Here is a 26,115-nt window from a genome sequence, read left to right as displayed (position 1 = left end):
GGAGCCTGTGCCTGCTTTCTCCAGCCCCAGCTGGGGCTGGAGAAAGCTTCACTGAGCATGAGAGGTTTGGCTGTCCTAAAACAGCTGTGCAAATACCTCATGCGCAGTGAAGGGACAAGGAAGTGCACTACCACTCCCCCACCACATTGTCATCCCCCTGGACCCGCCCCCAAGACTTGTCAGAGTCCTGGGGACGGGCCAGGGGCATGAACATAAAACTATAATAAAACTGGTTAAAAACCTGTTTTATTATCGTTTTATTTGTGGGTGGTGGCAGGGAGGGCGGTGCTCCTCTGCCCTAATGGAGGGGCTGCCGCTGTCACAGACCCATACCACTACTCGCACACTTACTCTTCCATAGATCCACTCACACACCCACTCCCTCACTGGTACAGCCACTCACAACTATTCACTCACCCATACAGCTACTCATATACCCAGGTACTCACACATACAGCCACTCACACAGCCATACAAGCAATCAAACCCATACAACCACTTACATACTCATTCACACATCCATACAAGCACTTACACATCCGCTCACTCACTCGTACAGCCATTCACACAGACACTCTCGACACACACACTCCAATACAGCCACTCACATACAAACTCACTTAATCATACACCCACTGAAATAGCCACTCACTCACTCGTACAGCTACTTACACACCAAGTCACTCACTCATACAGCCATTCAGACGCCCACTCACATAGTGACTACACACCCACATACCCACCTATAAAGTCACTGACACCCCCACTCTCCCATAAAGCCACTGACTCACCCACTCCCTCATCAATACAGCCACTCACACAGCATCTCACTCACCCACACAGCTGCTCACATACCAGTTATACATCCATACAGCCACTCACACACCTATACACACAACAATATATACAGTCACACAGCCACTGACAAAATATATGTTAGAAGCAGTATCACTCAGTAGAAGTGCACCTAGTATAGTAATTTAACTTTTGTAGTAGGTTAGTATATATGTTTAACAATCATAAACTCTTAGAAAATACTTACACTCACTGGATGATGTCATCAGTGATGTCACTGGCCATGTCATGAGTGATGTAATATGTGAAGTCATAAGCAGTGCATTGTGGGGGTGTACGTTATAGTTAGCACAGGTAACTACAACTGCTGAATTAAGCTGATTTTGTTTGAGGAAAATCTGAGCCTAACTGAAGCGTCCCTGTAACCTTTTTTTTTTTAAGTGAATATATATATATATATATATATATATATATATATATATATATATATATATATATATATATATATATATATATATATATATATATATATATACGCAAAAGAACCTATTCTTCCAAAAGGATCCCGTCAAAAAGAGCCAGATATAGATATATATATATATATATAGGTATAGGACGGTGTGCAGCCCCCCTGCCGTGCCTACTCCAGCCCCAGAGACCCCATCCCTGGGGCTGTCCATTTTAATAAGTGGAGGGAGGCATGTGGACCCCCTCCCCAAGCCTGTGGTAGCCCCAGGCAACCCATCCCTGAGGGCCATCAGTTTTGTAAAAAGGGGAGGAGAGCCGTGTGCCACCCTCTCAAAGCCTCATTAGGTCCTGGGAACCCGATCCCCCGGGGCCACATTACATTATAAAGGGGACGGGGCCCCCTCCCTGAGCATTATTAGGCCCGAGGGACCCTATCCATCGGGGAGGCGTTACATTATAAAGGGGGGCAACATGGTCCCACTCCCAAACCTGATTAGGCCCGCAGGACCCCATCGGCAGGGGCTGGATTTTAGTAAAAAGGGGAGGAGGTCAGGTGACCCCCCCTCCCCTGAGCCTTATTAGGCCCCTAGGATCCCACCTAACAGGGACAAGTAATTAATAAATGGATGGGGGCACAGACCCCCCCCCCCCCCCACTCCCTCCCTGAGCCTAATTAGGTCCCAGGGACCCCATCTCCAGGGTCAAAATTTCAATATAAGGGTACCCTCTCTCCCCAAGCCTGTTTTGCCCCCGGGGACACCATCTCTTCAGGGCCCAATTTATTCACTTAGGGGAGGGTGGCATGCGGCTCCCCTCCTTAAACTGTATTCAGCCCCAGGGACCCCATCCCATGGATGCAATTTACTTATTTAAGGGAGGGGGCACACAGCACCACTCCCCGAGCAGTTTTTAGCCCCGGAAACCACATCCCTGGGGGCCCAATTTAGAGGAGGGAGGGTGAGTGGACTCCCTTCCTGAGCCTTATTCAGCACAGGGGACCCTATTCCCGGGACCCAATATAGTAATTTCACCTTTCCAAGCCTTTATAGGACCTGGGGAGATCACCCTCAGAGCCGAAATCACCAAAAAAGTTAAGGGGGCCACACAGCCCCCTAAACAGGCCAATTTCGACCATGAATACCCATCCTCTGAGGCTAATTACATTTTTATGGGAGGGGGCACCCCAATCCGTATTTGGCCCTGGGGACCCCACTTCCCAGGCCTCAATGGTCTGAAAACAAGGGAGGAGGGATCTCTGGCCACTTTCCAGAGCACTTTGCAGCACCTGAAACTCCATTCCCCGAGACCAAATTTTGTGATTTAGGAGAGGGGCGCGCGCGACCCCCCCCCCCCCTCCCATTTTGATGACATTTCTGTCCCGGGGTTGGGCTCTCAAAGGCCTGTGATGGCTCAGTGAGGAAGACAGCTGCTCTCCCCTTTTGTTGATTTTGGCCCCAGAGGTAGCTCTCCAGGGAGTATAATGGCTCAGGGATGAGGGGCATGTGGCCTCCACCCCTTATTGAATCCAGCCTGCTCTCCGGGACCTATAGTGGCTCGAAAAGGTGTCCCATGCACCCCTGGTGAAAGGAAGAGGCCATGGCTGCACTTTTGTTTTTAGTTTTGTTTTACTGATACCGCAGGATCGCTGCAAAAATTGCAGATTTTTTTATCTTCGAATTTGGCCCCTCTCGGTGCCCCCCATCAGGCCTAAGGGGCAGGGCACCAATACTCTGTCCCTTATATATTTTTATTTAGAACTTCAGGACAGGGGACTAAGTCCCAGAGTGCTGTAATGGCTGCCAGCAAAAAATGTCTGATGTTGATGGCAGCCAGTCAGAATGTTCACGCCCATGGGAGCACATTTGCCTAAGGGGAAAAAAGCTCCCAGTGCCAGTCGCACAAGTTACTTACCTTCGGTAACAATATATCTGTAATAAACATTAGTTAGTGTTAGATTCCTTACCTTAGAATATCCCCAGGCGTCAGACTGGATTCGGAAAGTTTTCGTCATCAGTACCCCTGCGCATCGGTAGGCGTCGTCTGTGGCTCCACGTCCGTCGTCGGTGTCGTGATCGCCGGGATGACGTCGCTGAAGTACTTAGACGCCGCCCTCGCAAGCTGACATCAGTTCTGTTCATAGCTTTCCGCGCCAGGAACGCAGAGCCATGCATGAAACGGACACTGGTGCCATGAAACTAGGGCCCTCAAAGAGAAATACCTTAACCCTAGATATCGGTTCGTAGAACGGGGAGGATGGGTGGGAGGTAAGGAATCTAACACTAACTAATGTTTCTTACAGATATATCGTTACCGAAAGTAAGTAACTTGTGTATCTGAAAGAAACACGTTAGTGTTAGATTCCTTACCTTAGAATAGATACCCCAGCAATACCAACCCCGATGGTGGGCCTGCAAACCAAAATCACACCAGGAAGTCCTGGAGAATAGAACGGCAAAGAAGCCGTCTCTCCGGACTCGGCTGTCCAGGCAGTAATGCTTGGCAAAGGTGTGCAGCGATGCCCACGTAGCTGCCTGACAAATGTCCTGCAAAGGGACACCCCGTCCCAAGGCAGTGTAAGCCGCTGACTCCAGAGTGGAATGGGCGCGCAGCCCAACAGGAGGCTCCTTTTTAGCCAAGGAATAACAGACCTCGATGCACAAAACGAGCCACCGAGAAATGGTCCGCTTGTGCACCGCCCGTCCCTTAGCGCCCACATAGCCAACAAATAGTTGTTTGTTCCCAGAACTGGCGTGTGCGGTCTAGGTAAAAAGAGAGCGCATGTTTGGGGTCAAGACGGTGGAGCCTCTCTCCCTCTTTCGAGGGATGCGGAGGAGGAAAGAAGGTGGGCAAGGTAATGGACTGTCCCATGTGAAAGGCAGTAACTACCTTGGGCAGAAAAGAAGGACGAGTCCTCAGAACAACTTTGTCCTGATGGACAGAGAGGAAAGGAGGCTTAGATGAAAGAGCCTGGAGCTCACTCACTCTTCTGGCAGAGGTGATGGCAACCAGGAAGGTGGTTTTGAGAATCAGCAGACGGAGAGGGCAATTATGAAGTGGCTCAAAGGGAGAGCACATCAGAAAGGTAAACACCAGGTTCAAGTCCCACAGAGGCATCACAAAAGGAACAGGAGGAAACATGTGCGTAATGCCTTTCAAGAATCTATTTACAACAGGGGACTTAAAAAGAGAAGGCTGATCAGGAAGCCTCAAGAAGGCTGAAATGGCAGAGAGATAGCCCTTGACAGTGCCCAGAGCAATGCCCTGCTGGGTCAGAGAAAGAAGGAAGAGGAGAACCTCTGAAAGAGGGGCAGATAGGGAATTCACTGCCTTTGCTGTGCACCATGCCACAAACTTGTTCCACCTGCAGGCGTATACCGTCTTTGTGGAGGGACGCCTGGGTGCCAGAATGACATCACAAACTTCAGGAAGCAAGTCAAATGGCCTCAACTGTCAATGCTCAATCTCCACGCATGTAGGTGGAGGCTGGACAGGTTCAGGTGTAGAACCGTCCCCTGCTGCTGCGACAGAAGATTCTCCCTAAGAGGCAGTCGAATCGGGGGATCGAGTGACATACTCAGTAGCTCGGGATACCAGTACCTTCGTGCCCATTCCGGAGCCACAAGGATAACTTGGGCCCGGTCGCGCCTCATCTTCTTCAGCACTCTGGGCAGAAGTGGTATAGGCGGAAAGGCGTATAACAGCCCGCAACTCCACTCGCGACGAAAGGCGTCGCAGAGCGAGTGCCGCCTTGGAAATTCCAACGCACAGAACTGATGACACTGCGTGTTCTCTTCGGTGGCGAATAGATCTAACCAAGGCTCTCCCCACTGCTGAAAGAGACCTTGCGCCACGTCAGAGTTCAGACGCCATTTGTGATCCATCATGCACCGGCGGCTGAGTTCAGACGCCCTGGCGTTCACCGAACCTGCCAGGTGTTGAACCATCAGGGTAATGCCCTGATGTTCCAGCCATGTCCAGAGGCGCAGAGCCTCCTGACAGTGTCCACGACCCCACGCCGCCCCGTTTGTTGCAATACCACATGGCGGTGGTGTTGTCCGTGAACACCTGCACTACACTTCCCCGGACAGAGGGAAGGAATACCTTTGTGCGAGTCGGATCGCCCGCAGCTCCAGAAGGTTGATATGGAGCCGGGACTCCGCCAGAGACCTCTGATCTCTGCCTCTCCCATGTGGCCACCCCATCTCAGGAGGGACTCATCCGTCACCACTGTGTGCTCCGGTTGGGGAAGGGAGAGAGATCTGCCACTGACCGAATGGCGGTCCGTGAGCCACCACTGGAGCTTTCGCGCAGTGCCCTCCGAGATCAGGACGTGGTCGGACAGGTTGCCCCGATGCTGTGCCCACTGAAACTTCAGGTCCCACTGCAGATCCTGCATACGCCACCTGGCGTGATGTACCAGCAGGATGCAGGAGGCCATCAGCCCCAGGAGCTGCAGTGTCATTATGACCAAAATCCGGGATAAAGGCTGAAAGATCGGAATCAGAGATTGAATATCCCGAACCCGCTGTTCGGGAGGATAAACCCGAAACTGTGCCGGTCTAGAACCGCTCAGATGAAGAGGAGCTTCTGGGAGGGGCTCAGGTGTGACTTTGGCACGTTGATGGAGAACCCCAGCAAGTGCAGGAGGTCGGCCGTAGTCAGGAGGTGGGAGACGACTGTCTGGGGCGAGCCCGCCTTCAAGAACCAGTCGTCGAGATAGGGGAAGACTGGAACCCCTAATCTGCGCAGATGAGCTGTGATCACCGTCATCACTTTCGTGAACACCCGAGGGGCACTGGTGAGGCAAAAGGGGAGCACGGTAAACTGAAAGTGCTCGTGGCCTACCGTTAATCGCAGGTAACGCCGGTGGGCCAGCAGGACGGAAATATGGAAATAGGCGTCCTGCAAGTCCAACGCCACCATCTAGTTCCCCGTTCATTTTTCATAGGAAGTTTAGACACAGCTACAGTTCAAATGGCTAAACAGATTTGCAACAAATTTGACAGAAATTGAGATCTTGGCCGAGTCCATAAAAAAAGCGCAAAAAAAAATCAAAGAGGCACAGGGCGACAATGCTTTTTATTTTTGGGGGGAGCGGGAGGTGCATGGCCCCCTCCTCGGACAGTTTTCTGTCCAGGGACCCCATCCCTCAAAGCCCAACTTATTTTTGAGGGGGAGGGGATACACACCGCCCCCAACCAGTTTCGGCCCTGGGGGCCTCTGTACTTATTTTTATATTTTTTTATTTTTATATTCTTATATAGCGCCTGAATAGACTCCCGAAGGGGTATCTCCACGCTTTGCTAGAGGAAGATTTGAGCATTCTGTTCCATGGTCAGAGACAATAGTTGAGCTGTAGATGAGAATTAGGTGTTCACAAATAAATGGGTTTTAAGGGACTTTCGGAACGCTAGGTGATTAGTGATTAGTCTCAGTGTATGGGGCAGTGAATTCCATAGTATAGGTCCAGTATAGGCCAGTGCACGGCCTCCCTGTCTTGACTTTTTTATCCTAGGTACCTGTATAAGCTGATGGTTGCTAGAGCGTAAAGATCTTCCGGGTACATAGGGGGTGAAAACTTTCGCCAAAAACTTAGGACCACTACCTGACAGACATTTGTGGATGGTACATAGGATTTTAAATCGAATGCGTTGCCGCATTGGGAGCCAGTGTAGTTTAGTCAGCAGAGGGCGGGAGGAAGTCCTCGGTGGAACATTGAGAACTAGCCTTGCCGCGGTGTTCTGGACTATTTGCAGTTTGTTGATCTGTTCTTCATTAACTGAGGAGAGAAGACCATTGCAAAAGTCCAATCTGCTGATCACCAACGCCTGGATCAATGTCTTCCTGTGGCTGTCAGGTAGGTAAGGAAAGACCCGTCTCAGTAATCCGATGGCACGAAAGCAGGTACCAGTCACTTGGTTGACATGTTCTTTCAGTGTTAGTGCTTGATCGATTAGCACCCCCAAGTTTTTAACTGTCTGTTTGGGGCTGGGAACAGGTCCTAACTCCGAGGGCCACCACTCGGGGGACCATAGTGTCACTGCCTCCCCAAACAACATTACTTCGGTTTTTCCTACGTTGCACTGTAGGCAGTTCTTAGCCATCCATCCAGCCACTGCCCTCATTCCGTCTGCAAATGATTTTAATAGTGCAGGCGTGAAGGTTCTAAAAGGGAACAGAAGTTGGGTATCATCAGCATATGATACCGGGGTGAACCCAAAGGATCGCACTAAGTCAGCCAAGGGGGCCACGTACACATTAAATAATGTGGGGCTTAGGCATGAGCCCTGTGGCACTCCCTTGGTGAGCTCCTTAGAGATGGATTTGTGGGAGCCCAATCTGACTTCTTGAGAACGGCCCGAGAGAAAACTCTCTACCCAGGACAGCGCCACACCCCCTAGTCCCACATCCTTCAGACGCCCGAGAAGCACCTTGTGTGACACCGTATCGAAAGCAGCGGATAAGTCCAACAGCACCAGAATCATTGATCCTCCTCCATCCAGCGTCATCCTGATGTTATTGGTCACTGCTAGGAGGGCTGATTCGGTGCTGTGGTTGGGCCTGAACCCTGATTGAGAAAAGTCCAGGCCGTCCGTTGCTTCGATATGTTTGGATAGGTAGGTGTTCACGTGCTTCTCGGTCGTCTTACTGATGAGTGGCAGAAGGGAGATGAGCCGGAGGTTCGAAAGATCTGTCCATGGGGATGCCGTTTTTTTCCTTATTGGGTTCACCACCGCTTTCTTCCATTCCATTGGAACCTGTCCTTGTGCCAGTGAGATGTTCATCACACATTGAATGGAAGGACCCAGGAGGGGAATCAAAGGGGCGACCATTTTGGCAGGAAGGAAGTCATTGGGGGACCCAGATTTTATATGGCTAATCAGGGGGGGAAGATCTATGTCGCAGACAGGCGGGAAGGATAATAGTTGATTAATATTGTGTTTAGGGGATTTATGAGGGAGAGGATACATATTCCCAGTGCCACTAGCAGCCGTTATCTTGTCATAAATGAGATTGATTTTGTTTTCGAAAAACACCGAGATTTCGTCACAAAGTGTCTGAGAGAATTCATCGGGGCTTTCACTGGCTGTGGGTTTGACAAAGCTCTGTAATATTTTAAACAGCTCTCTAGGACAATTATCTGCTTCTTTAAGTTGTTGGGTGAGACTGTTTTTTCTGGCTTGTTTTATGTTTTTATAATAGTTTGACTGGGCCTCTAAAAACATTTCCTTCTTCTCCTCATTTTTAGTTTTCCTCCATGCTTTTTCCGCTCGTCTGCATTTCTGTTTCTCTGTTCTAAGTTCCTGTGTGTACCAAATTTCTTGTTTGGAGGATGGGTATTGCTTGTGTAGTTTTAGAGGGGCCAGAGTGTCAATGGCTTGCTTAAGTGAGTCATTGAACCTGTCTAGTGCAGTATCCGCCGAGTCCTCGTCTGAGAAAGTTGGTTGTTTCCAACTTTCCAGCAGCTTCTCCACGGATACTTTGTGCCACTGTCTGCGAAGAATTGGAGGGAGGGGTTCTTTGTTTAGTGGTTTGGTCGAGCCCGCTAATGTGAATTTTATCAGAAAATGATCTGACCATTGAATTTCCTTTGCAGGTGAGCATCTCACTTTGGTACAGTTGGAAAAAAGTAGATCCAGAGTATGACCACCTATGTGTGTGGCCCCACTGTTCTGTACTGTGAGTCCCAAGGTGGAAAGATCAGTGATTAGTGACATTGTTTCAGGGTGTTCTGGATTATCTATGTGCACATTAAAATCTCCTAGGAGAATAAAATCCTTTTTGGATTTAAAATGAGGGGCTAGTAACTCCAAAAGGGAGAGAGCGAAGTCAGGATCAGATCCCGGCGGACGATAAAGTAAGGCACCTTTCCAAGAGGTGTGACCTGGCGCGGCAATTTTAAACGTCATCATTTCCAGTTTTGGGCTAGACCTTTGCTCCAGAATCGTGACTTTATGTATATTTTTAAATATGATGGCTAAGCCACCTCCAGTTTTGTTAGCTCGATCAAGATGCAAGATCTTGTATCCTGATGGCACCCCTAATGCAATGGCTGTAACCGTATGAGGTTTCATCCATGTCTCAGTTAGAAAGCAAATGTCCGGCTGCAAGGTGTGTACTAAATCCCATACCTGATGTTGATGTTTGGGAAAAGAGCGGACATTTAGGAGAAAGCTCTTCAATCCCTCCAATGGAGAGGGTTTTAATGCTTTATCCTTCATATTCCCAACTGAGAGTGATTGAAACTGACATTTCATACATGAAAAACAGCCCTCGAGATTATGCCAGGGAATTTTAGTACAACATGATACAGGTGGTTTTAAAGCGAGTAAAAGTTGGCTGGTATATATGCAATTCTTTCTACCTGGAATAGCAGGGTCCGAGGATGTAGAGCCCATAGCCCCTATGCCTCGTCCTGTCACGGACGGGCGCAGACAGGCAGCTCTTTGGCTGGTCTTCGGCGTGTCTTCGGCTGCGCGCGATCGCTGCGCGCTCAGGAAGGGGCGAGGGCTAAATAGCCCCAGAAGTTGAAGCGCTAGAGCGCTGACCGCTCCTAGTGCAACCGGAAGTGCCTGCTCACACCTGTCCACCCTCCGCTCAACGGTGCTAGTCACCCTGTCGGACCGGGGCGGGCAGGAAGGAAGTAGAGCCTCTGGCAGATCAAGTCAGATAACAAACAATGCAGCTACTGCTCACCCTCCTCGTTATCAGGTAGGGGAGCGGCTATGTGAGGCGGCTATGTGGCGATGTGAATGCCAAATGAGTTGTGCGGTGCGATGTAAATCTCAGCAGGCGCAAGAAAAAGTGAGTTTAAAACACAGGTTATCACAGTGTAATTTTTAAAATGCTAAAAACGCATGGAGCTCCAGATTGCCAACCGTCCTCAGCAGCGGGTCGGGGACACTGCCACCGTCACCTTCCCACCATTAGGGGGAGGGGGCATGGGGCCTCCATCACCCACAGGCCGGATGTATTTTGTAAGGGGGAGGGGTCAGAAGAGGCACTGAAGTACCCGGGGACCCCATCCACCGGGCTGCTAAACTGTTTAAAAGGGAGGAGACCTGCATGGCCCCCATCCGTGAGCCTATAATGGGTCTGGACATCCCATCCCCATTTGCCAGCTCACTAGCTAGGTCCCGGGGAGCCCAACCCTGGGAGATAGTGGTTTCCCTGCCCTCACCAGCGCGGCAGAGAAACCTGTGTTTGCTCCTGCTTGGCAGGAGACATGCAGGAGCAATCACAAAGTCTGCTTCCAGCTGGCGGGAGCTTTGAAAATGCTCCCGCGAGCTGGCAACAGGCTTTTGACCTGTTTCCCTGACCGCACTGATGCACACATAACCACCAAGTATACGGTGGGTTCCCTGGGTGGGCACCGGGGCACCCACCTTTAAGTAATGCAGGCTCTGGGGGATGGGGTCCCCAGGTCCGATAACAGCTCCAGGAGGGAGGCCATGCAGTCCCCCTCTCCTTTATTTTAACTAATGGCCCTGGTAGTGGGGTCTCCAGGACTTAATAAGGCTTGGGGAGTGGATACACGCGACCCCCCCCCCACCCATTTAATTAAAATAAACAGCCCTGGCAGATGGGGTCCCCAGGGCCTAATAAGGCTTGGGGAGATGGGTCTCTCCCCTTTAATATAAAAGGCTCTAGGGATGGGGTCCCCAGGGCCTAATAATGCTTGGGGAGTAAAGCCACAAGGCAACCTCCCCTTTGAATAAAATAAATTGCCCTGGGGTCCCAAGATCTAATAAGGCTCACGGAGGGGGGGGGGGCAGGAGGGGTAAACGCATGCCCCCCTCCCCTTTAATAAAAAAAAGAGGGCCCGAGTGGGCCCGGAGGGGTGGGGTCCCCAGGGCCTAATAAGTCTCTGGGAGGAGGTCATGTGGCCCTCCTCCCTTTCAAAGAAACAAAGGGGATGGAGTCTCCAGGGCTAGGCCCTGTGACCAACAACTCGCCAAGCACGGCCGAAGGCCATGTGAGGAGTGGGGTTGGCTGCCTTTGGGGGCCATCCCCCCACCATGCATGTCCGATGGCCATGCGCAGTGTGGGGTTGGCTGCATGTGGGGGGTTGGACGCAGCAAGGCCCTGTGCAGGTGTGTTGCAACCACTGCCATCACCTTGATGAACACCCAAGGGCCACTGGTGAGGCCAAAGGGGAGCACAACAAACTGAAAGGCCTCTATGCCCACGGTGACCCGCAGGCAGCACCTGCGGGTAGGCAGGACGGGATGTGGAAATGTGTGTCATGCAAATCCAACACTACCATCCAGTCTCCAGGGCAGACCGGACTGGAGCGAAGGGGAGCGTCTCGAACAATTTCTCCAGGAAGAAGATAAGAAGGTACAGGTCTAGAATACAACGGAGGCCTACGTCCTTTCTGGGCACCAGAAAATAGTGTGAATAGCTACAATGACCTACATCTGATGCAGACATACTCTCTATGGCCCCTTTGGCCAAAATGTTTGACACTTCATAGTGGAGCAAGGAGAGATGGTCCCCAGTCAGCCAGTTGTAAGTGGGTGGCGGAGTCTCCAGAAAGGGGATGGAGTAGCCCCTCTGGACTATTCGTAAAACCCACTTGTCAATGTTATGGACTGCCAGTGGGGCAGGAGACGATAGGTCCTTCCTCTCACTGGGTACCCGTGCTGGTATAAGGGGTTTTGGAGGCTGCAGCTACATTAGGGGTGGTGACTGACCTGACCTCTGGGTGGTGGTCCCACATGGTTTGTGGGAACCGCACCCATAGCTACAAAAAGGTTTGGGAAGCCTGTTGGCTTTAGTGGCTGGGTGGGAAAGACTCAGTTGGCATCCCATGCCGTAACCTCCAAAGGAGAGAAAAGCGGACAGCGGTTGGGGTGGGGCCATGGATATGCTCAATGACCTTTCTTTGGTGTTTGGTGACAGAATTCTGCTTTTGAGCGAACGTGGCGCCTTGAGATCCTTCATCGCAATCCTTGGAATCATGCAAAGACCTTACAGACTAGAGATATACCTTGTGGGGTCTGTCAAAGACATCTGTTTGTGACAGTCTTTACAAGGCTTAAACCTTGTAGTTTTCGGTGGGGACATGTTCCTTGCTCATAGGAAAAAGAATTTTGGAACAAAACTTTCATCATAGATGAGGTAAAAGTTTTCGAGCAAGCTCTGGATCCGTGTCCGAAAGTGCGAGAAGAAAGGAACTGACATCAGTGAGCAAGGCTGGCACTTATATGCGACTCTGATGTCACTTACAGCGGGTTGAAGTCAATGTGGAGTCGCACAACATAACCTGATGGCATGCAGGAGCTACACTGAAAAATCTCCAGATCCAGTCTGGCACCTTGCGGTATTGACAAGGAGAGGAATCTGCATTTGGAAGTCCATGTGAAGCAGATTGTTTTAGAAAGGCCAGAAGGGTTGTGGTGGCAAGTGCGACAGCTCTCAAACATTCATAAAAGTTTGAATGGTGAGAGCAAGGATTGTCAAAATGTATTTTTAGCAACTGACAATCTCATAATTCTTAGATCAACTATGCACACCCTACATTCTAAAAAGAAAAAAAAACATTACAAAATATTGATTTTACAAGCCCGTCGAGGTTTTTTGTGACACTGATGCCCCTTCATATAAAATAATGCACTCCTTTTTATAAAACGTAAATAATAAAACGCAGTCAAACCTGCTGGGTCTCAAATCGGTCTCCTGAAGTTGAAACTCTTATTATCAGCAGAACAAGTTCAGTCTACAGATGCATCCTAAACAGAGTGGGTCCTCTTTCCAGACTATGATGGATCTTGAACAATGGTCAAGTGAGTTAATCAGCTACTCTGAAGGTCTGCAAACAACTTATCGCGTCAGAGTAAATCAGGCAGGTCAGACTTGGACTTCTATCCACGATGAGGTGGCTGCAACAAGTGCCGTTAAGGAAGGTAATGGCAACACCAGTTATTTTCACTTTTATGGAATGGCACAAAACCTTTTCAACCACTTAATAAAAGGTTATTGTTGTTTGCATAGGTGTGGTCACAAGAAAAGTAAATGAAAGAGTCTGTTTATGTATGGAATGCCAAGCAGAGTGAACATTTATAAAAATGTATCTGGTGTCATTCTGTTCAGGGACGATAAGCTTGCTCTACGGAATGTATAGTTTTTTTGTACGATAAAAAACTGACAGCATAAATGTTGTTGAACAAATTCAACAAATGCACAATATTCGACAATGAATGATTAGTGGTGTGACAATAGTGGCCTTCTCAGAAGCAGGAATGGCCAACATTGCATAATCTGTCTTTGAATCTGATGACCATATGAGCATCATCTGTAAATAGTATGTAGGTTTCCAGTGGTTCATTTCATAAACAAATCAGAACGAGACTCATGTCTCTTGAAATGTATGTAATACTATCTTAAGGTTTTCAGATCAGGATAATTTTTCAATTTGGGAACATATAAACATATCTAACTACATAACCAATTACAAGAGTGCAAAGTAGTTTGAGAAAAATGTGGAAAAAAACCAGTTCCCATAGCCTCTTTTCTCACAAACAACCTAAAGACAGAAAAAATAAATATGAGGAAATAGAGATAGAAAGGTAATAAAAATAAACACCACAGAACCAGAAGCACTAATTATGAGCTGCAACTCAGTTGTTGCTTTGGTTACACCATTTTGTTGGTCAACCAGCAAACACTATATATATTCCTGTATCAAGAAGAGTCTGACGGATGTAACAATTCACTACTTTTGAAAATCAGCTCTGGAGCTAAAAATGACAGACAAAAAAAAGTTGTCATTTATTTTAATTTTTCCCAACTTATTTTCGGGAAGAGAGCTTCAGCAGTTAAGGGGCTGAATCACATTTCTCTTCAAATTGAAATTCAAATATTTCTTCAGCAAATTTCTTTTCACTGCAGTCTTGCCTCTGACCCTTTAACTTTACTCAGTCCGATGGCTTTTTTGTGTCTATTTGAAGTCTATCCTAACCTCTATCTGCTCTACCTTTCAAAAACAGTTTGTGGTTATATTTTACCAGCTACATTTTAAAGTTAACTCACTGGTATTTCTAATAAAAGTCGAACAGGATTTCAACCCTTCTTGTGTATTTCAAAATTAAGTGCTCTACGTTTTAGAAGTATTTTGACCAATCACCCGCTTTGTTTCTCAAGAACAGGGGAAGCTTGGAGAAGTTCACTTCTAATTTTGTAAAGGTTTAAACATTGCCAATACTTCAAGATGGGGTACTGCTAATCTAAAGATAACTGTTCAAGAAACTCCGTACCCATAGCACAGTGCTCATTAAGAAGAATGAATAGGTAAAAGGTGCACTGTTTACACACTAAAGCCTTCAGCAACTGCTGGTGGTGGGTATAATTGCAAATGAGTGCAGACTGTGTACCAGGAAAGTTCAATCACATGACATTTGAGCATTTCAGAGAGGCTTGTATACTATATCCTAAATCCTTCAAACACTCACCATATGGCACTTTGTTTTCCACAGGCTCAGACTGTGTTGCATCTCCAGAAACTGACCACTTGCTGTAACTCCCATCGTTATGACAGCTAATGATCTGTCGGCCATCCCGCTGCCAGAAAATGTTGTCCAATTGCTATGAAGAAAGTTAATCAGTGAAAATCAGACACAAGAAAGATAACTGTGCTAATTATTTATGTGATAGATCAAAGATGAGCAAAACCAACAATACACTTGCCCAACACAGAAGACAACTAATCCCCCTTCCAAATTATTATTTTTCCCACTTGAAATCGCCAAATGGCAGAAAATGCTGCTCCATTCCTGTTGTCCTGCAGAATGAAAATATCCCAAACAGCGAACGGTTTCAGCAAAATCTGCCCTCACCCTAAGGAAATTCCTGTAGTCTCTCACTCAGAAGTACAAAAAAGAAAAACACCTAGAAAACAAGGTATCTATTAGGAGTGCCCCAACCATTTTGTAACTTAGAAACTTACGAGTTGAAGACATGCCTTATTACAGAAAGGAAAATGCTACTTACCAGTATGCATCTGTTCTTGGCATGTAGAGCTGCATATTGTTACACTGTGCATTAGATTGCCACCTGGTGTTGGGCTCCGATGATTGCATGTTGTTGTCGTCTTGGAAGAAGTCTTTGTAGTCACGAGATAGGTGACTCCTCCCTTGGACGATAGTGAGCATGGGCATCGGCTCCATCCTTAGATTGTTTTTCGCCATGATTGGAAATGATGGAGTTTGTAGAAAGAAGAAAGGATGTCCATGCGTGTATATCTAATTAAAATAGAACTGGAACAGATACAGGCCCTGGGGAGGCGTGTAAGAATCTGCAGCTCTACATGCCAAGAACAGATGCATACTGGTAAGTATGATTTCCCGTTCGAGGCATATGAGCTGCAAATCTTACACTGTGCATAGATTGTACAGCAGTGTCTCCCCTTAGTGGTACTCACCTGTATCTGTTGTAGTAGTTTGAAAGAGGGTTTTGAGGACAGCTTGGCCTACTGCAGCTTGCTGCTTAGTTTGCACATCAACACAATAGTGTTTAGTGAAGGTGTGTGTTGTAGACAATGTTGCTGCCTTGCAGATGTCTTCTAGGGGAATGTTCCCTAAGAAAGCCATGGAGGCTTCTAGTTTGCGTGTGGAGTGCGCCCTAGGAGGAACTGTTAATTGTACGGTTTGCTTTTTGATAGCATATTTGTATACATTTTACAATCCACCTTGCAATTCCAGCTTTAGAGATGGGGTTGCTTTTATGTGGTGGAGAGAAAGGTACAAACAATTGCTTTGTTCTGCGAAATTATTTGGTCCTATCTATATAATAGAGGAGAGCTCTTTTAACGTCTAGTGTGTGTAGAACTCTTTCTGCTACAGAGTCTGGGTTTTGGAAAAACACTGGTAACTCTACAGATTGATTTAAATGAAACGGAGTAATGACTTTTGGAAGGAATTTGGATTTGGTCCTGAGAACCACTTTATTACGGTGTAATTGTAAAAATGGTTCTTGTATAGTGAAAGCTTGAATCTCACTTACTCTCCTAAGAGAGGTAATAGCTACTAGAAAAGCTGTTTTCCATGTGAGGAATTGCAGTTCACATTTGTGTAGATGTTCAAAAGGTGGTCCCATGAGCCTTACAAGAACAATGTTTAGGTTCCACACTTGAGAGGGTGGTAACTTGGGAGGAATGATTCTTTTAATCCTTCCGTAAATGCTTTTATAGCAGGCAATCTAAATAGAGACAGATGTTGTCTATTTTGTAAATATGCTGCAATTGCTGCAAGATGTAGGCGTATAGATGAATATGCCAAGTTACATCTTGGTAAATGTAGAAGGTAACAAAAGATATTTTGGATGGAAGCATTGAGGGGATCAATTTGGTTATTGTTGCAGTAAATGGCAAATCTTTTCCATTTAGCAGCATAGCAAGCTCTAGTAGTAGGTCTCTTGGCTTCTTTAATGATATTCATACAGTCTGGTGGTAGGTTAAGATAACCAAACTCTAAGACCTCATGAGCCAGATCGCCAGATTCAGTTGACTTGGGTCTGGATGTCTGATGTCTCCATGGTTCTGCGTTAACAGGGATGGTGTCAGACGTAGCTTTTGGTGTGGAACTAGGGATAGTTCTAGCAGAGTTGTATACCACGGTTGGCGTGCCCATGTTGGAGCTACTAAAATCAGTTTGAGCGACTGTTGTCGTAGCTTGCGTATTATTAGTGGTATTAGTGGTAGTGGCGGAAAAGCGTACGCAAATCTGCCTGACCAGTTCATCCATATCGCATTGCCCTTGGACAGCGGGTGTGAAAACCTGGCGGCGAAGGTTGGGCATTTTGCGTTTTCGTGTGTGGCGAACAGATCAATGTCTGGATGACCCCACTTGTAAGAATGGTTGAAGAACTTGCGGATGTAGTTCCCATTTATGAATTTGTTGTGTCTGTCGACTTAACAGATCTGCTATCTGATTGTGAACTCCTGGAAAGTGTTCTGCTTACAAATATATGTTTTGTGGAATGGCCCATCTCCAAATGTTCTGTGCAAGCTGGGACTGCTGTAGAGAGTGTGTCCCCCCCTGTTTTTGTATATAGTACATAGCGGTCATGTTGTCCGTCCTTATTAAGACAGCTTTGTTTTGTACTTGTACTTGGAATATTTTGAGTGCTAAGAATATTGTTAGCAGCTCTAGGTGATTGATATGGAACGTTTTTTGTTGATTGGTCCATTGCCCTCGAGTTGTAGGATGTTGGAGATGGGCTCCCCATCCTGTGAGAGATGCGTCTGCTGTAAGTACTATTTGTAGAACAGGTTTGAGGAACGGCCGCCCTTTTGTCAAGTTTTTGGTGTTCCACCACTGCAGAGAGCGATGTGTGCGGCTGTCTACCAACACCACGTCTGTTAGTTGTCCTTGAGCCTGATTCCACTGTTTTGCTAGACATTCCTGTAACGGACGCATTTGCAGTCTTACATATGGTACAATGAAGATGCAAGATGCCATCATGTCTATTAGTCTCATGAACACTCTGGCTAGGAGAGAGTGTTGATGTTGGAACTTTGTGACTAAGGCTTGAATGCTCTGTATCCTTGCTGGACTGGGATACGCTAGAGCTGTAGACGTGTTTATTGTAGCCCCTAAATATTGATGTACATGAGAGGGCTGTAGGTGCGACTTGGTGTAGTTGATTGTGAACCCTAAGTCATGCAATGTTTGAATTGTCTGATGTGTGTGTTGGACACACTCATTGAATGACTTGACCTTTATGAGCCAATCGACTAGATAAGGGAAGGCATGTATCTGATGACTTCTGAGATGTGCTTCTACTAATGCTAGGCACTTTGTGAACACTCTTGGTGCAGTTGTTACCCCAAATGGAAGGACTTTGAATTGATAATGCTGTCCTTCCAGTACAAAACTTAGATACTTCCTGAGAGAAGGATGTATAGGAATGTGGCCGTAGGCGTCTTTTAGGTCTATTGTTGCAAGGAAGTCGCCTTGTTGCAGCAATGGGAGCACTTGTTGTAAAGTGATCATATGAAAATGATCTGAGTGTACATAGTGATTGAGGGGCCTGAGGTCGAGAATTGGTCTTAGTGTCTCATCCTTTTGGGTATTAGAAAATACAGCGAGTAAACCCCTGTTCCTTGATGTTGTAAAGGAACTATTTCAATTGCGTCCTTTTGAAGAAGTGATAGGACTTCTTGTTTGAGCAGCGTAAGATGTTCTGCCGACATTGGACGCTGCCTGGGTGGTATGTGTGGAGGGGTAGCTGTAAGTTCGAGGCAGTAGCCATACTGGATAATTTGTCTTACCCACCTATCTGTTGTGATGGAATTCCAGACAGGTAGGAACTGTGTTAGTCTGCCCCCCAGAGGAGTGGAGTGCTGTTGGGGGAGCAGAGGGAAGTCACTGTTTTGTGGTGGAAGAGGTTTGATTATTGTTGTTACCTCAACCTCTTCCTTTATTGTTGTTGCCTCTATATCCTCCTCTAAAATATCCTTTATTGGAGGATGCCTATGTATTGGATTTGAAGGAAGCTGTATTGTCTTCTCCAGTTTGTTTGGAGCCTCCTCTATAGAAGGAGCGACGAAAGGAGCCTCTCAAAGCTCCCATAGATTTGGCTGTATCTGTATCTTTTTTCATTTTCTCAAGTGCTGTGTCTAGCTTTGGTCCAAACAACTGATGTTGGTTGAATGGCTGATTTAAGATGGTAGTTTGCACTTCCTGCTTAAATCCTGAAATGCGTAGCCACGCATGACGTCTAAGCAGAACACTAGTATTTACAGCTCTAGATGCAGTGTCTGCTACATCAAGTGCACACTTGATTGAGGCATTTGAAATTAACTTGCCTTCTTGTATAAGGTTGTTTGCCTGTGCCTTATATTGGTCAGGTAGATGTTGTAGTAATTTTTCTAACTGATCATAATGAGCCCTGTCATATCTTGCAAGGAGGGCTTGCGTGTTGGCTATGCGCCATGTATTAGTAGCTTGTGCAGCTATTCTTTTGCCTGAAGCATCTATCACCTTAGATTCTTTATCAGGGGGTGGTGCTTCACCTGATGTCTGTGAGTTTGCTCTTCTTCTAGCATTTGAGACAACTAGGGAATCTAAGGGTAGCTGTCCTTTAATGTAGGCTGGATCACTAGGAGCATGCCTGTACTTTTTCTAAATTCTAGGGTCTAGGATCCTAGCACGTACAGGATCTTTAAATACCTCTGGAGAATGTTTGATGACCTTTGATCATAGGAAGAATTTGAACAGACCTTTGTGATTGTTCAAACGTATCTAATAATAAATCTTCCTCTGCCTCATCTGAATGCATGGTAACCCCATGATAAATGACAGCCCTATTCAGTAAGTGCCCAAAACCAATATTGTCTTCTGGGGGAGAAGGTTTTGATGGATAGGACTGTGGGTCAGGAATATCTGGCACATCTTGTGGGTTTGGGTACTCCCAATCTGGGTCATCCACAGGGTAGCGGAAAGGCTGATCTGGGTCTACCCCTCCCCCTATGCTATACTCATCATCATTTTGAGGTGTATGTTTTGTAGAATGAGGAGGAGAGTGTTCAGGAGAATTGTGAGGTGAATTATTAGGAGGAACAGGAGATGAAGGAGAAGGAAGTATGGGAGAAGAAGGGTGCATAGGAGATGTGGCAGAGTCCTTCTTCTTGACAGGCACTGCAGGTGTAGGTGCTGTGTCGAATTTCCTCTTCCTGTGTGGTGTAGTGGATACATGACCTGTCTTTGGGTCAATGTAGATCTTCTTTTCCAGAGGATCAGGTTGGAAAAGTTCTTCTCCTTGCGGAACCTTTGCCAGTGCTGATTTTTTCGGTTCCGGGAGTGGTTGCTGCTTGTCTTTAGCCTTAGGAGTTGTAACTGTGTCCTTTGGCACCGAAGGTGTTGTTTTCGGAGTCGTAGGATGTTTCGAGGGCTTGAGCGCATCGGAATCAGGCCTTGTAGGTTTCGGTACCGAAGATATTGGCTTCGGAGAGGAAGCTGGTTTGGTCTGCTTCGAGGCGTCAGACACTGGCTTCAATGTTTTGTCTTTAGAAGTCGACGGTTTCGGAGCCGAGACTTCTTTCGGTTCAGAGGGAGCTGGTGGGATCGGCACGTGCGGCTTGCTCGGTAAGGAGCTACTGGAAGGCTTGAGTATTTTCTTCGGAGCTGGGCTCAATGGCGGGGCCTTCGAAGTGTGTTTTTGGTCGTAACTGGGTCCCGGAGGCGGAGTGTTGACCTTTGCCTTCGATTTGGGTGGTGGGTATGGGGCCGTGGGCAGTAGTACTCACGCGCTGGCCCGATGGTATGGAGTCATCTGAGTCATCTAAGTCATCTACCTCTGATACGATTTGGAGATCTTCTGAATCTTCTTCGGGAACGAGCGGAACTTCTTCGTCGAAGATATCCACCGGTTCCGGGGACGATCTCTGCATGTCGTGTCGATGGGCCCTCCGATCTCGAATGGTTTTCTTGGATCGAAATGACGCACAGGCTGTGCAGCTGGATTCGTCGTTTTCTGGCGATAAGCACAGGTTACACACCTCGTGATGGTCACTGTGTGCGAACTGTGCTCCACAGTTGGGGCATCTTTTGAATGGCGTCCTTTCCATGAGGTGTAGGCCTCACGGCGTGGATAGGCCCGATGGCCCGCGTCGACGAACAGAATCGAGCTGATGGAGTCGAGACAATGTTTGTCGATATCGAAAGTAGTTACGTTTTACGCGTCGAAGTACTTGAAAAGTAGATTTCGAACCGGAGCGGAAAAGTTTCATCCGAACCCAGTGGCGGAAAAAAAACAATCTAAGGATGGAGCCGATGCCCATGATCACTATCGTCCAAGGGAGGAGTCACCTATCTCGTGACTACAAAAACTTCTTACAAGACGACAACATGCAATCATCCGAGCCCAACACCAGGTGGCGATCTAATGCACAGTGTAAGATCTGCATCTCATATGCCTCGAACACTACATTATCATGCAGTAAAAGTCTACTCTGGGTCTTAGAAACCAGTTACTCCTCCAATCACATGTTGACTATCTTTGCCTTTGACCCAGTCCAGCACTCCACTGACTTCCAGTTAGATATACGCTATCCAAATACATACAATATACAGTTACATACTCACAAGCAAGTACTGAGAAATCCGTAAACACAATGAAAACATTTAATATGTCTAACACAGCTGATATACAGTGCAGCTAAAGATTTACAATTCAATATGAAATTTTTTTTGCAGTACCTGAACACCAAGAAACTGTTGCATGATGCGGCTACTTGACAAGTCCCATATAACCATTAGGCCACGACTGTATCCAATCAGGATCTGATCAGAATTCCTCGGATTCTCCTGAAGGCATTCCACTGACTCCAAAGATCGCCTGTTGCGGTACTCATCTGGAAGCCTGAGACGCAGAACACACAAGTTAGGACTGTAGTGGTGACTTGCACTTACTACATTCACTTATTACACTCACTTACTGCACCCACCATTAACTGCAGATTTGCGTGAGCTAAATGCTATCTATCTTCTAGGCTTATTAAAAGGTATTCACCAGGTAGAGGGTATAACACGCTCTGACAGGAAGACCCTAAACTACATGACAGGAGAGGCAAAACAACTTATCGCTCTCATTTGGTGGGAAAAAAGAGGCCCCTGCAATAGTGCTGTGGTTCAATAGACTCTGGCATAAACTGTTGATAGAACAAATCTCCCATTTATTGAAAATCACTGAAAAGAAGTTCTTGAAGACTTGGCGCACTCTCATCGACTGTTTGACCAAACTAGAATTCCTATGCTTCTCCCCACATTGCATAGCCCTACAGCTCTTTGATTAACATTAGAGCACCATGCCGGGGCACCGTCTATCTTGGTGGTCCAGCCGCTAAATAAGAGAATGTTATTGGTCCGTCCTGACCTTACTGGTTAAGTGGCCTCTGACCTCTCCTCCCCCGACATACCAAAGTATCCACTTTTTCGTTTTGAAAGGAATTGGTTGGGAAAGTGTTGGCAGGGGCTTTATTCTTCTTCCTACATTTGTTCTAGATGCTAATGCTAATGTTTTCTTGGGGATCATTGCATCTTTGCACTACGCACGGGAAGCTGTAACAACAACGTAAATATGGTTTTGCTCTCTTCATGAGCATCTTTCAGTATGTAAAGTAGAAAAGTGCGGAGTGAGGTTACGCATTTCCACTTATGTTGCTAACTAACGCTACTTGTAACACTACTGTGCCCCTTGTAAAAAAACAATAAACAGATATGAGTAAAAGGCATTCACTCCACAACATGTCCACTTAAAGGTGTTTTCTATCAAAGTGTTTAGGGATGGAATGTTTCTCATGTTTTCATCTGCCGTGCGATGATGCACAAACCCTTTGCATGGTTGTGAACACTATTCAACCTCGGAGGAGAGCTCGAGCCTTGCTAGGGCCCTCCTTTCTTCACTGGTATATGCCAAATGAATCAACATCATGTGTAGGCGACCAAACAGGGTACTCTATGTACACCAATCACAAGGCAAACCATCTGCTGGTCGTAGACAACAACACAGGTACACCACCCAAACATTATGGAAGACCAGGATCTCAGTCATGTGACATTGGCTCAGTATTGCAAAGGGACACCAGTAGGCACATTGCCTTCTCAAAAAAAGGTGCATGTAAAAAAGCTTGTTCTCCTGTTCTATCAATCAGCTGAAACCAGTTCCAGTTATAGACATAATCTGCTTTTGGTACAGTATGAGAGTATTCCATTAGGAGTACAACAGTGGCTATACTGTGGAATGTCAAGCCCAATCAGGGCTCACAGCCTTTCAGCTGGCAAAATGTCATGTTCTCTGGGGGGAAAACTAGAATCAGGCCTGAAAAGCAAACCGAACAAGTCAGGAGGACTTCACAAGTCATGTATGAAATTCTGTCTCCCACTAAAATATTTTGACCGTAAAGTCAGCTACAAAAGGTAAGTTTGCCACCTAAATGCAGGGCCATTGGTATGTACCATATGGGCTCTGTGCTTCTATTTATAAATATTATATAGCTTAGATATTAGGGTTTGGGATCTTCCTGTCTGTGAAGGCAGGAATGTTTTGATAAAAAACAAATAAGTGACACCTCTAACGGGGGAGTCCGTCATTTTAGGTTAAATAGGGCACGACCTCCCTTACCTATCAATAGCATTTCTGAATTCGAGGCTACCGTAAATAATTATCATCATTTCTGCACTGTGCCCATATGTGCAGAACAGCCATATTTAGCCCCGCGCACATATATTTCATCTGCTACCAACAGGGCGAAACACACGAAGTGTATAGCAGAAGAATTGAATAATAAAGTTTTGTCTCCCTTCCCTTTTTTTATAAAAAAAAGAAGAGGAAAGATAATGCACGTAGTGTCGGCTGGCCTCGACGATAGAACTCAGAGCCACGTGATTATATGACGTGCTTTTAAAAGCGACAAGCTGATCTCTGCAAACCTTTAAACCATTACGTGATTGGTGATCGTAAGACGCCACGTTTTGCAGACCGGGAAAGACAGCCGTGCGCAACTAATAGGTAAGAACAACAAACCTTTCCCCCCTGTAACATTCTCCAGAGCGGAGCTAGTGGTGTAAAAGAGGCGACGTAGAACATGCCGACACCGATTGACTAGTGGGGGTAGGAATTAATAAAGATAACATCTGGCTGGGATTAAGTAAACTGTTTGCAACATATGTCAGAAATATAGTGACACCGATTTATTCTGTTATACAGCCACGTGCATAACACTACCCGGCTGCGTGAAAGGACCCCCCCTTATTCGAAAAAGATCGTTGCGACTATCGGTAAGGACCACTTTATAAGTATAGGCAATGTGGCTATGTTGACTGCAGATACTCTCTCTTTTTTTTAAACGAGCACATCTTTTTTTAAAACGAGCACATCTTTTTCAGTACCAATACAGAACAAGCATTCACTTGGAGGCATCAAAAAAATATACACGCCCCATGAGAATTATGCAAGGTAACCTTATGTTATTATAACTGCATAACGAGTTGAGCTCTGTGTAACAAATAACTAAATGCAGGATGTAAATAATTTATCTGTGTTCTCTAACCCATGTAGGAATTTGAGGATAACATCACAACCGCTATTCATCAGCTATTAAAAAAGACCCGATTTGATAATGCAGCTTCCTCTTATATATTGAGGTAAAGATAGAGGCCCTTTTACTAATGGTGTCAGGGCACGCTACTATTCAATATTTAATGCTGCACTCTCCCCATTAAAAGCGACCACTACAGGAATACTACGTAATCGGTAGATTTCTCCTTGCAACATAACTGCAATGGTCAGTAACAACAAAATGCCATATGAATGGTGTATGAATGTTTTGAATGACTTCCGGGAGGATGTGGACAACACTAACCAGATGGTTCATGATTTAAGTATAATGTCCTTAGAAGGATGTGAAAACTGTTGGTACATATAGGTAGTAAATTAATCTTGATATGTATAGTTTTCCTGCACGTGAGATGCATGCCGAGTTAGAAACAAAATGCATTATATAAGTTTAAATTCAAAAAAGTGAAATGGCCATGCAAAACAGTATGATGTTGTTTTTAAATGTTTAGAACATTGTCATTGTGGGGAATGTACAAATATCAATGACTGGCGATTACACATAGGCTTTCCATGGGTACAAATAGGCCCTTGTTTATAGATACAATTGTGTTTCCATATAGAGATTAGAGTATAAGGTGTAATATGTGAGGGCTAAATTTATTTAGCTATCCTGATTAGATCTCCTTGAAACATGTGCAGATAACTATGAAGTCAGGAGCTAATAGCCGTATTTTATTTGTGTATTAGGTATGATACAAATCTGTGGCGAAAACATATAGAGACTGTCCTGAAGAAGGGAGCCATTATCTACTTAAGCTTCCGAAACGCGTCGACGCACTTTCATCAAGTCATATTCGGTGTTGCCAACAAATAACCTGGTTTAAAGGAATATTATTCCCCCACTGTTGTCAAACGAGGGCCCGAAATGACATAATTAAGACAGATAGTTGTGTCTTTTTTTATACATTTTCTCCATACCCACATTAGGTGGTTTTAATTGTGTATTTCTTGTTTTAACCAGCTATACATAGGAATTCATATGTTTTTTATTTAAAATAAATTGTATACTTTTATAAATAGACTGTTTGTGTTCCTTTCTGGTAAGTGTTCTCCCACCTAACAAGATGCAAGATGAATGAATGTTGTGGATTGAGTTTGTCGCTCAGACTCCTGGTTTAGGAGCAGGAAATAATACCTCCCATAGGGAAAACCTTTTGTTTTACTTTACAGTATATTGGTGCTCAATTTCCCTACGGGTTATTAAGAGCCCCTCTCTTTCACTTATACCTATGTCAAAGCCATACTAGGAATTTTTAACTGCAGGCCTATTGTTACTCAACAAGATGCGAGCTACAGCCTGGTCCAAAGGAGGTGAGGTTTTCTCCCAGTAAACTATTTTGACCGTAAAGTCAGCTACAAAAGGTAAGTTTGCCACCTAAATGCAGGGCCATTTAAATAGTACAACAGCCATTTTATAATGGTACTTTGCTACATCATCTATAAATACATTCAGGTTTAAAGCAGAATATGCTTCTTTCAAATGAAATACCATAAAATGCAGTTTGTCTAGAGAAACTGGCACACTCTCAATCAGAGCAGTCTCTAAGTAGATGTATGAGAATGGAGTTCTGTGAATTCTACACTGTTTGTTGAGTCGCTTCTGGGCAGGCAGTATCTCATCATGATTTGCCTCTGTTTTCCCTCCGAGTCGTCTATTCTATAAAACTCCCAATACGCCGATGCTGAGCTTAGGAAAATTGGGTCCAAGTATCTCAGTATCAACATCACAGT

General features: G+C 46.0%; 1 protein-coding gene across 3 annotated transcripts in view; it reads right to left on the bottom strand.

The window, feature by feature from the left end:
* LLGL2 (LLGL scribble cell polarity complex component 2) overlaps positions 1–26,115 on the bottom strand; it is an 876,878-nt gene that overhangs the window by 561,381 nt on the left and 289,382 nt on the right. For all 3 annotated transcript variants that reach the window (XM_078654529.1, XM_078654530.1, XM_078654531.1), the window contains 2 exons: positions 21,465–21,627; positions 14,718–14,850 (listed from right to left, as the gene is read on the bottom strand). In XM_078654529.1, coding sequence (XP_078510655.1) covers positions 14,718–14,850; positions 21,465–21,627 — 296 coding nt within the window. The remainder of the gene's footprint in view (positions 1–14,717; positions 14,851–21,464; positions 21,628–26,115) is intronic.

Source organism: Lissotriton helveticus, chromosome 7 (genome assembly GCF_964261635.1).
Source record: "Lissotriton helveticus chromosome 7, aLisHel1.1, whole genome shotgun sequence".
Classification (NCBI taxonomy): Eukaryota; Metazoa; Chordata; class Amphibia; order Caudata; family Salamandridae; genus Lissotriton; species Lissotriton helveticus.
Note: the sequence above shows the minus strand (reverse complement) of the source record. Positions and strands in the feature narration are given on the sequence as shown.